General features: G+C 43.5%; 1 protein-coding gene across 2 annotated transcripts in view; it reads right to left on the minus strand.

The window, feature by feature from the left end:
* Positions 1–7,809, minus strand: part of B3gntl1 (UDP-GlcNAc:betaGal beta-1,3-N-acetylglucosaminyltransferase like 1) — a 59,940-nt gene extending 52,131 nt beyond the window's left edge. Inside the window, exons 1-3 of one of the 2 annotated variants that reach the window (XM_021178458.2) lie at positions 7,642–7,809; positions 5,689–5,805; positions 5,502–5,601 (exon numbers count right to left, since the gene is read on the minus strand). In XM_021178458.2, the coding sequence (XP_021034117.1) occupies positions 5,502–5,601; positions 5,689–5,805; positions 7,642–7,689 (265 nt within the window). In that variant the 5' untranslated portion in view covers positions 7,690–7,809. The remainder of the gene's footprint in view (positions 1–5,501; positions 5,602–5,688; positions 5,806–7,641) is intronic. The other variant, XM_029483329.1, reaches the window with a different exon arrangement.
* Positions 7,810–12,324: the final 4,515 nt, after the last annotated feature.

Genomic DNA, 12,324 nt, shown 5'->3' on the forward strand with positions numbered 1-12,324 from the left:
GTAGACCAGGCTGGCCTTGAACTCAGAAATCCGCCTGCCTCTGCCTCCCGAGTGCTGGGATTAAAGGCGTGCGCCACCACGCCCGGCTTCATGTTTTCATCTGTGTATATTTGCAACATGTCTTACGAGATAACACATAGGACAACATAATCTATATCAACAGGCACAATTTATAAATGTACCTCTACAGACACACAACAAAGATGTAATTTTTGTAACATCAAGTAAGGAGTTGAGAGGTGTGAGGAACTGAAGCTAAAATGCTATTAATTCAACCTAGACTAATGGTGAGATGACTATTATAATCCCTGTATTAACTAACTACAAACACATAGAAAGGGAATAAGAAGGGACTCAAACAGAATACCAAGGAACAAGTAAACACAAGAGAGAGAGGACACTGAGAAATCAGCGCAGTTGATAGCAAATGTCTTCGTTATAGGTGAGGTACAGTTATATTTAAATGGATTAAATTCTCCAATTAAAAGGTAAATAGTGGCAGAACAATTAATTTACTTATTTACTTATTTAGGTTTTTTCAGACAGGATTTCTCTGTGTAGCCCTGGCTGTCCTGGAACTTGCTCTGTTCCCATGCTGGCCTCAAACTCACAGAGATCCGCCTGACTCTGCCTCCCAAGTTCTGTGATTAAAGGAATGTGCCACCACTGCCTGGCTAAGGCAGAACAATTTTTAAAACTGTTGTTCATTAAATTATATTCATTATAAAAAACAATAGTGATATATTATTTTAAAATATATAGTTAATATATTTGGAGTTATTTTTATGGAGAAAAACGTATGTATTTTCAGTATTGCTGTAGACAAGCACCTACATAAGACTGTTCAATTGATTGTTTTGTATCAAACAACTTTTATAGTACTAATTTTTATTGTTATGATATTTTGTAAATTTTAAAGAATATGATTAAAAAACAATAGGTATGGCAGCTATTGAAGGGGGGAGGTCTCTGGGAGGAGTTGGGGTACAAAAGGGAAAGAAGAATGTGATGTGAGTCTATTTACTCAAAATAAGTTGGGGTTTTTTTTGTTTTGTTTTTGTTTTTGTTTTTTGAGACAGGGTTTCTCTGTATATCCCTGGCTGTCCTGGAACTCACTTTGTAGACCAGGCTGGCCTTGAAATTAGAAATCCGCCTGCCTCTGCCTCCCGAGTGCTGGGATTAAAGGTGTGCGCCACCACGCCCGGCCTTCAAAATAGGTTTTTAAATGTTAACAAATTCAGATAAATTGAAATTATGTATCTTTTCTCATAATAATGCAATAAAACAAATTTAAAAAATTACTCATCTAGACAGCTTACATCTGCAATCTCAGATTTTGGAGAAACTGAGGCAAGAGAATCCCAAGGTCAAGGCCAGCCTGAATTACACAGTAAGACACTGTCTGAAAGCAAAATAGTAATAAACTAAGAAATGACTCCTTTAAATGTTATAAGAGATCCAAAGGCACACAGTGAGCTGAAAGACAGCGTGAAAAAAATATCTAATGCACACTAATCACAAAGAAATCTGGGTGGCTGTGCAAATACCAGATAAAACCAATTTTATTCCTAAATGATTTTAAGAAACGAGTAAACAAATAAAATCCAACATCATTATACTGATAAAAGGATCCATGGATCAAAAAGACAAAAATTATGACCAGAGAGCCTCTGAGTAAATGGAGTAACAAAGTAACCAACATAGCTAAATGAGAAAAAAGGGAAGACTCAAACCACTGAATTGTATCACTACCAGCCTGGCCAAGGGCTCAAAGGGCTAGGGGCGAAAACTCTGGACACTGTGTGTCAGGAACCTGAGTGAAGCTGAGAAACTCCTGACATACAAACTAAAAAAGTAAGGACTCAGGAACAAAGGGAAGAAAGAAGCCCAGGATCCAATGGCTTCACCTGTGAATTATACCAACTAAGAATTAGCACTAATCCTTCTTAAATGCTTCCAAAACTTAGAATACATCCCCCTCCCTAAGCTATCCTAGACACCAGAACTCCTGACATCAAAGCCACCAAAAACAGAGTAAAAACTGGAGACCAAAACCAACATCCCTTATGAACACACATGCAAAAATCATTAATAAAAGCCACGTGCGGCAGCTCACACCTATAATCCCAGAAATTGGGAGGCTGAGGTTTGTTAAGTTCTAAGCCAGCCTGACCTACACAATGAAAAGTTGTCTAAAAAACAAGTCTTTAAAAAGAGATGGGGAAATAGCTGTTAGCAAATTGCTTCCATACAACCATGAGAAACTGTTTGTAACTCTGCTACCCACATAAAAAGCAGAACATGGTGCTATGTATCTATAATCTTAGCCCTGGGGAATCAGAAAGTGCGTTAGTCAACTAGTCTTGCCCAATCAGCAAACACCAGGTTTAGTAAGAGACTGTTTTAGTCAGGGTTTGTATTCCTGCACAAACATCATGACCAAGAAGCAAGTTGGTGAGGAAAGGGTTTATTCAGCTTATACTTCCACGCTGCTGTTCATCACCAAAGGACGTCTGGACAGGAACTCACACAGGGTGGGAACTTGAGAGGCAGGAGCTGATGCAGAGGCCATGGAGGGATGCTGCTTACTGGCTTGCTTCCCCTGGCTTGCTCAGCTTGCTTTCTTATAGAACCGAGGACCAACAGCCCAGGGATGGACACCTACAATGGACCCTCCCACCCTTGGTCACTAATTGAGAAAATGCTTTACAGCTGGATCTCATGGAGGCATTTCCTCAGGGGAGGCTCCTTTCTCTGTAATAACTCCAGCTTGTGTCAAGCTGACATACAAAACTAGTCAGTACAGAGACCGTGTCTCAAGAAATAAGGTAAAGAATGATGATGGACACACACACACGCCCCAATCAAAAGGAAAACTACCTCTATTTCTTTTAATACATGACACTATCTTTAAAAAAAAAAAAACCCTATTTGTACAAATAAACAAACTAATCAAAGCTGTAAGATCTACAGTATCAACAATAAAAAAAAAATGAGCAGTCCAAGTAGGAAATTAAGAAAACAATTTATCTGGCCGAGAACATACATCAACGGTTGAGAGTTTGCTTGTATATGTAACAAAGATGAACAGAAAATAAAACAAAAAGCTTCAACAGCCAAAAACATGGTATGGGCATAAGGATGGCCACACAGACCAATGGAGAACAGTTCAGAAGTGAACTCGCGCCTCTGCGGTTAGCTGATGCCTGGCAAGAGTCTAAGGATGATTGTCTGGATAAAAACGTCTCTTAAGGAAGCTGTTGATGACCGGCATGATGGCACACATCTCTAATCCCAGCACTTGGGAGGCAGGTGGATCTCTGAGTTTGAGGCCAGCCTGATCTATAGAGCTAGTTCTAGGACAGCCAGGGCTACACAGAGAAACTCCATATTGAAAAACCAAGGGGATGTGGGAGGAGGGAATAAGTGCAAAAGAGCTGTTGATGATTCGAGAGATGGCTCTGTGGTTAAGAGCACCAAGTGCTCTTCCAGAGGTCCACAGTTCAATTCGCAGCACCAAGGTGGCAGCTGACAAGTGCCTGTAACTCATCTCCAGGAAGCTGACACCCCCATTGGCCTCTGTGGGCACCAAGCACACTCATGTGGTACATAGACATACACCCATAAACATTAAAAAAGAAAGAATACTGAATGGTGTTGAAACAAGGCAGATAGATCTTCATGAGTTCTAGGTCAGTCTGCTCTGTGTGTGTGTCTGTGTGTGTGTGTGTGTCTGTGTGTGTGTGTCTGTGTGTGTGTGAGAGAGAGACAGACAGACAAACAGACACAGAGGCCCACTTGGTTCTCAGTAGACAGCAGACCTGGAGATTACCAGGATCTGTAGGTGTAGATAACACCTACAGATTCTTCAAAAAAGATGTTTTAGTCATAGGGCTAAACATTTATAAAAATTAACAGTTCTCTCATTTATAAGAATTAACTCACAATGGACTGAAGACTAAATATAAGCAATAAAAGAATAAAAATCCCTGAAGTAAAAAAAAGGAGTAATTTCTTTTCTACTTTGATGTAGCAATGGTTGTTTGAGATACTGACACTAAAAGACATGCCAATGACAAAAAAACTAAACTAGATTTCATCAACTGTAAACTTTTGTGCACCAAAGGTAACTACCACAAGAGGTTAACAAGAGAATCCAAAGAATATAAGACAGTATATGCAAATTATACATCTAATAGTGCTCTGGTATGCCACATAGACACATTGCTTCTATAGCTTAGCAATGAAAAGAAATAAACTACTCAAGGAAAACAATGGACAGAGAGTTGATCCAAAGACACGCATAGCCAGAACGTAAACACAAGGCTCAACATCATTAGCCATTTGGAAATGCAAACAAACCCACAATCAAATACCTTACAGTCACTAGAATGGCTAAAGGAGTAATTACAAGAGAAAATAACAAGTGACAGCCAGGATATGAGTAAATGGGACCCAGTGGACAGTGTAAATTAGTACTATACGAAGATTAACAGTTTGGCGGGTCTTCAAGTTGGAAATATAAAATTATATGGTATATGCTCCATAAATTTGAAACACAATGTTCACGTATCCAAAATAGTTGAAAACTCAAGTGTTCAAACAAAAACTTGTACACAAATATTTGTATTGCCACCATTGAGAAAAATCTCCAAAAAGTGGAAAAGTCTAAACACCCAGCAACTGATGAAGTGGATAAACAAAACATAGTTTATCTGTACAACTTCATTATTCTCTAAAATGGAATGAGGCATTGGCATGTTACAATAGATGGATACTAATAAAGCTGTGCTTAAGGAATTATAGATATGAACTACATTGGTGACTGCCTTGAACCAGAGTAACCCATGCACTTAGGAGAGAGTCATATATCCAAGATCAAAGCATGAGCAGATGCGGGATCTGATGAGGGCTTCCTGATTCATTGAGGTTATTTCCCCTTTATCCTCACACATGAGAAGGGTAAAGGGTTATTTGGAGCCTCTTCCATAAAGCACTAATCCTATTTCCATTCATGAATCTCCACCCCCATGACCCTATCATCTCTCAAAGACAACACCTCCTAAAACTCACACATGGATTAGGCTCCACCTACAAACTGGGGGTGGGCGCAAACACAGAGACAGCAATAAATCCTTACTAAAGAGGGAGAAACCGACTGAATGGGAGGCAGTGATAGGCAGAGGCAGACGGATCTCTGTGAGTTCTAGGTCAGCCTGCTGTGTGTGTGTTTGTGTGTGTGTGTGTGTGAGAGAGAGAGAGAGAGAGACAGAGACAGAGACAGAGAGACAGAGAGAGACAGAGACAGAGAAGACAGAGAAGACAGACAGACAGACACGGAGACCCACTTGGTTCTTAGCAGACAGTAGACCTAATCACGAGACCTGGAGATTACCAGGATGCTTTTTTCCACCAGGATCCTTTTCTCCAGATTGTAGCAATACGAAATCATTTAAGATTATTGGTTGCTAAGAAACCATAATTACAATTCAATATGTTACCTCCTCTGGGAGAAGGAGAGTCATGGCCTCCGATGACTACAGAGATGCCAGAATTTTCCAGTTTCACCTTCCATTTTTCAATGATGGCCCTAGACTTGTCCTGTAAGTATGACACAGCAGGTCAGGACACTTCCCTCAAATGTGTTCTGTAAAGTATTGAATCACCCAACAGCCGGCCCATAAATACCTTGCTGGCATCGTTAAAAACAGAGAGCTCCATGGCGCCTTCAAAGTCTTGCTGCAAAACAGACATCAAACACTCATCCAACCACTGCTCAGCGTTGTGCACGGGGAGGATGATAGACTAGAATTCAGAGAAACGGGTTAACAAACAGCCATGGAGAACTGCCCTCTCTTCAGCATCCATAAATGTTTATCCCACAAGATGAGGCCCTGGCCTTCAGGTCTAGATCCATGATGGATGGGGCATGACTACAAACCAAAAATGTCTGTTTCTCCTCTCTAAGCAGTTGGCATTCATTTGGTCCATAATATTCAATAGGTCTTGGGTACCCCTTAGGTTCGGGATGCTTTTAAAAATTGTTCCATTTATTCATCCGTTATTGTATGTGTACACATGACCATGAGGACCGAATTCAGGTTATCTAGCTTGGTGGGAAGTGCCTTTATCCACTGGTCTATCTGTCCCCATTCCCTTCTAGATGCTTTTGAATGGGAGGGAAACCTTAAAAGCATCAAAATGACCCCTCAGTCAGTGGAAGATTCATGATTCTGATCACTAGGCAAAAGCATCAGCATTCTGGTTAAACATCCCCTGCTATGAGAACCAGACTCCAACAGTGACCCCTTTATAGGGGTCATCACAGCTCATCAAAGAGCCAAGCTAGACCAGGAGGGCGTGGAGAGGCCCTTAATCTTTGTTCAACACCTGAATTCTGGCACCCTCACTTTTTCTCAGGGAATCTCACAAAGCCAAAGTTCCTAAAGTAGTATGGAATAAAATCACTGAAACCTGATAACCAAAGGAACCAGGAACTGCCTCAATTTTATATGATATAGTAAGTAGTAAAGAACAGCCAAGAAATTAACAGTTGGCCTCACCACCTCCTCCCCCCCCCCAAATTAATGTGAAAAAATAAAACTGGGCATGTTTCTGAGCAGGAAAACCAATAGGTAGATGTGAACATATACATACATATATGTACATGTTACAAAGCTATATATAACACAGACAAAGGCTATATAATCTCTACAGACAAGGTCTACATATAATATAGACAATATCTACATAAATCACTGTAGAGGCCATCTACGTATAGTGTACTTTAAATTACTGAATCTGAACACGGTTATAAGAATCTTACAAAGAAGTGTCGAAGACACCGTCCTTTACAAATGAAGCGCTCTTTGAGGAGCTGATGATCCCAAAGTGGCATTCTATCCTGTTTGTGTTTATTCTAAAAACATGTTGCTTAAAGGCTTTTTATTTGTTATTTATTTAAGCTACTGGGGATTGAACCCAGGGCCTTTCACATGCATGTCAGAGTTACACCCCAGTCCTCTGGACTTACTTTGTAAAGGAAAGAACTTTTAATTTTCTCAAGACCTACAAGATTTTAACTGAAAAGGGGTGTTATGACTCATATTTGTTATCAGTAAGTGTGGCTCAGACGCTGGAGGGTTTCAAGGTTATCCTCAGCTGTATGTGCTGCAGGCCAGCCAGAGGTACAGACCTCACAACTTTTAAAAAAAGGACATAAATTTCTGACAAAGGCCTTGATTTACCGGTTTCCAATTTCAGTAAGACTGGCATGAAAAATACAATCACTTGGCGCTATGCCTGTGAACCATACTTAATGCATCCTGGCCTGAGACATCTAACCCACCTGCTAAGTATTAAGATAGGTGTGGCATGGTGGCGAGCAAGGGACAAGGCGGGAGGGGCGCTAGAGTGTAGGGCAGGTAGGTGTTGCAGGTTAGTGTACCGTATGCGCTCGGACACAAGTCCACCTCGAAACGGAATGGTGGGAAACCTCCAAGCTGAGGTTCCCGAACCCTTGGCAGCGTATGTGAAACCTAGCGGCTGCGAGCCGGAGACAAGATGACTACCGTGGAGGGAGAAACAGCAACAGAAGAAGGCACAATAGGGCCGTACCGCGTCTCACCCGGCCATACCTACCACTAGGGCCAGCGAGCCGCGCATTGTGGCGTTCTCGGAGACCTCCATCGCGCGGCTCCACTGCCCTTTTCCTGCAATCGCTGTCCTGCCTAGGAAGCCAAATCATGCACAGCAAGCTCCAGGGAGGCGATGCACTGACTGGACCGCTTCCGATTGGTGCAGAGCCACGTTGCTCGCTAGGGACTTACGGGTATGGGAGGACTGTTGGGGGAACAGCCACGTTCTATTGGTGTAGAGACACGTCAGTCAGTAAGGGAAGGCGGTCCTTCGAGCAGAATGCTCAGGGAGGCGGCCCGTCGGTGTTCTCCGGATGGTGGAGCGGGAGGGGCGAGCCGCCGTTCTCGGCGGGAGCAGCTCGGCGAGGGGTTCAGGGGTGGCCAGAGCTGAGTGTGGGAGGGGCCTGGCCGAGCAAAGGGTTGGGCTTCCGGAGTCCGTGGGCGCCCCTGGCTTTGCGCCCTCGTCCTTCTCACTTGCCTTTGCGGCTTCTTGGCCTGCGGAAGTCCTCCTGCCCCACCTGACGGAAATAATCGCAAACTGAAGTCCGCAGCCAAACTAACGTTATAAAAATACTTAAGAACGGGGGAACTTGTGGGGGGATGCCACCCTGTGCAAGTAGGTGGTTACTTAAAAATCCCACCGCAGGTTGGGCCTATGTAACTTTAAAAAGGAAAATGCCAGTAAGCTTAAACAGGCGACATTTCATCAGAATCTTGTTTGGTCTGACTGCTCCAGACAAGGAGGAAGGACCCCCTCCCGGAGGAAGGTTCTGGGTCTGGACTGGGTCTGTCTGGAGTGAGCCAAAGGTAGATAGTTCTCATGGACCCAAGGCCCTCGTGTGGCCTGCATTCAGACACATGACGCTTGGTCAAAGCCAGATAGTTGAGTTCCTATGCTACACAGAGATTCATCGTCTCGGTGGATACTGGGGAAGGAAGTGTTCTATGAACTGTGGAGTCCCAAAGTTAGGCATCCCACAGAACCAAAAGGTTCCACTAAATTACTTCCAAAGGACATAATGAGCTGCATGGAACCCAGATATTGATAAAACACCTGATTACTTAATGTAGATAACCCATATGCATTTCGTTTCCAAACAGTGCTTTTCTGACTTAATGCTTGTGTCTGCAGTTTCTCCGAATGGTCATCCTACAACTAGAAATATATTTTAAGATGGCATATTTTGGTCATCCACACCCTCCATTTGTGAGGGGTGACACTGAGGTCACCCACTGGCCTTGGCACCAAGCAGCCCTCAAGAGTTTCCACACTTAAAAATAGCAGGAGATGGGTGGAAGAGATGGCTCAACGGATAAAGACAGTTGCTGCCAAGCCTTAGAACCCGACTTTGAGCCCTGGAACCCACGTGGTATCAAGGAGAGAACCTACTCCCACAAGTTATCCTCTGACCTCCGAACATATAGGATATGGTGCACAACCCCCCACACTCCCAACACATGCGCAAAATAAAATGTAATTTAAAAATAGCAAGAGCTCTCAGCAAAGCTTTAGACTGCAGTGCTTTTCAAAATCTTGGTTAATTTACTTTATATATATGAGTGTTTTGCCTGCATGTATGCGTGTGTGCCACATGCCTCCCTGGTGCCCATGAAGGTCAGAAGAGAGTGCCAGATCCTCTGAAACTGGAATTGCAGACAGTTGTGAGCCACCAGGGAGGTGCTGGGACTCAAAACTGTGTCTCTGCAAGAGCAACAAGTGCTCTTAACTGCTGAGCCAACTTTCCTGCTCTGGGCTGCTGCTTATGCATTAAGATTATTATTGTTGTTATTATTATTATTAAAATACTTTCCTCAGTAGAAAACAGTGGCCTGCTTTTTCACTCCCCAAAAGGAAAGAACCTACACTGTCCCTGGCAGTTCTGCAAAGGAACCGAGTACCCTTAGCAATCTTAACAGCTTAACTTCTGGAGATGCAGTAGTGCCCAACCTCTTTCCACAGTCTGTTCTAGGCAGTGCCAAACTTTTTCCTACCTGTATAAACAGGGTGTCCACCCTCTGCCATGAAGCTGGAGCAGAGCTATGATGGGACATTTGCAGGTCACTGGGAGAGAACAGAGCTATGATTGGACCTTTGCAGGAGAGAACAGAGCTATGATGGGGCCTTTGCAGGTCACTGTGAGAGAACAGAGCTATGATGGGACCTTTGCAGGTCACTGTGAGAGAACAGAGCTATGATGGGACCTTTGTAGGTCGCTGTGGGAGCTCTCTAGCTCACCTCACATAGAGAAGGTGAGCAGGAGCTGTGTACAGTGGGTGTGCTGTGTCTAGCAATATGCTGCCCCTCTTACCTGGACTAACCCGCTCAGGTTACTACTCTAAAGTGCTCTAAACTAAGGCATATGGGTGTGTCTGTGAGCACCTCTTTCACAGAAAAATAAAAGTTTTGTTTTAAAAATTAGATCAAATGCAAAATATTCGGTAGCTTGTTACAAAGCAAAGCACTATGTCATGTATGATATTTTTACTGAAATTGCATCTTATCTGAAAAGCCAGCAGAAAATAGCATTAAGTGAGTTGAGTAGAAATACAACCTTATCTTTAAGTCTGACCAAGGCAATCTGAGGATTTGTTTTCAAAGACCCAATGGTCTCTCAGAGTTAATGTGTGGAGAATAGTTTCATTTCAAATGACTTAGTAGTAAGTAGCATTCTAGCTCCAGAGTGGCCTGAAGATAAGGAAGCACAGGTAGTTTCTACACCTTTGTGTGTGGAGTGGGCTGCACTGCTCCCATCTTACCTCCTGTAATCTTTTGCAGCAAGAAAGTTCCTTTTAGATGTACCTCCAACACAATATGTGACGACTTTTTTTCCCCCATGAGACAGGGTTTCTCTGTGTAGCCCTGTCCCAGAACTCACTTTGTAGACCAGGCTAGCCTCAAACTCAGAAATCTGCCTGCCTCTGCCTCCCAAGTGCTGAGATTAAAGGCGTGTGGCACCACTGCCTGGCATATGTAGACATTCTTAAATATATATTTTCTTTAGTGTATAAGAGTGTTCTGCATGCATATATGTATATGTACTGTGTGTGTTAGCTGTGAAGGCCAGAAGAGGGCGCTGGATCCCCTAGAACTGGAGTTACAGATGGTTATGAACCAACACGTGGGTGCTAGAAATCAAACACAGGTCCTCATAAGAACAAACAAATCTTCATGACTAAGCCTTCTTGACAGACCTAGTATTGTGCAACAGTTTTCTCTGATATTGAAACATTCTATCCTGCAGGGAAACTCCTTAAACAGGAAGGTAAACAACTCAAACTACCTTCTGGAAGCTCCTGAAACCAATCAGATTCACTAGGTCCCTTCCTACCAAATTAAACAATAAAAGCTGAGGAAGTCCCTCTCAGACTGTAGGAAGCTGAGCTGCAAAGAAGACTGAGATCAGAATAGCTGCCTTGAAGAAGTAGAAGCCAGCCAAGCTGCCTGGACAGGTTTAGACCAACTGAGACACATAAAAAGGACACTCGCCAATCTGTTGTGCAGCCTGCAGGCTGTGCACTGCCTCTCCGATCCCAGCTTTTGTGAGCTGTCATCCATGCTGGGGTGGGCCTTGGTGATGCAGCGGTCTTTTGAATCTTTCCACTCCTGAAAGGAACAACAATAAAATGCTTTGGTCCACCAAATTGGACTCGGATGGTTTCTGTACTTGGGTCTGTCATGACAAAGGGTGAATAGTTAGTTATGTGTGCTCCATATCCCCAGGAAAAGTTTTGTCACGCAACACCTGGAAACTCCTTTTTGCAAACATTCAGAGTGCCAGAGCACTGCATAGGTTCATGGTGGCAGCAGGTGCTGTTCTGAAATCCAAGGGTTGTGGGACCTAAGCTTGATACCCGGGAGGTAGGGTATACATGTTAATCCTGGGCTTTTCTATAACCCCTTGTTCCCAAATAAATGACACAGCAACCTAATGTTTATTAAAAGGCTTCAAGCACTATAGCTGGACAGATAACTCATCTATTCTCACCTGATCATGCTGGTCTGGACTAATTTCCAGTCATGTGCCCCATTACTTGCCATCTGAATCTTGCCCTGGCTCACTCTGCTCCTTGTGTGTCCTCATGGCTGCTCCCTTGGTGACCTGCTCATGAAGAATCCTCCTGGTCCTCCCCTGACCCCTCTGCCTCTCCTTGGGCTACTCCTGTCCCTACTCCCCAACCCATCCATTCCAGCTTCCTGGCCCTGGCATTCCCCTGTACTGGGGCATATAATCTTCGAAGGACCAAGGGCCTCTCCTCCCTCTGATGGCTGACTAGGCCATCCTCTGATACGTATGCAACTAGATACATAGTTCTGGGGAGTACTGGTTAGTTCATATTGTTGATCCTCCTATAGGGTTGCAGACCCAACGTTTAGCTCCTTGGGTAGTTTCTCTAGCTTCTTCATTAGGGGCCCAGGAAAATAATTTTTACACATCATTGAGACATGAGATGCTCTAATAATCACAATGCTAATGTCTGGACTGCAAGAACATCTCCGGGCATAGAAACCAGCATCTGAAATACACAGCACACAAACCATTCCCCAACAGTAGGGAGTCTCACCAAGATACCATCAAAGGCCCAGGCTATGGGGACTGGCACCAACACAGGCAGACTATGGGAAGTGGGCAGGGCATTGTGTTTACTGTATTGAAAACATTTGTTCTCAAATCAGGAAAGAGGAACA

This window comes from Mus caroli, chromosome 11 (genome assembly GCF_900094665.2).
Source record: "Mus caroli chromosome 11, CAROLI_EIJ_v1.1, whole genome shotgun sequence".
Classification (NCBI taxonomy): Eukaryota; Metazoa; Chordata; class Mammalia; order Rodentia; family Muridae; genus Mus; species Mus caroli.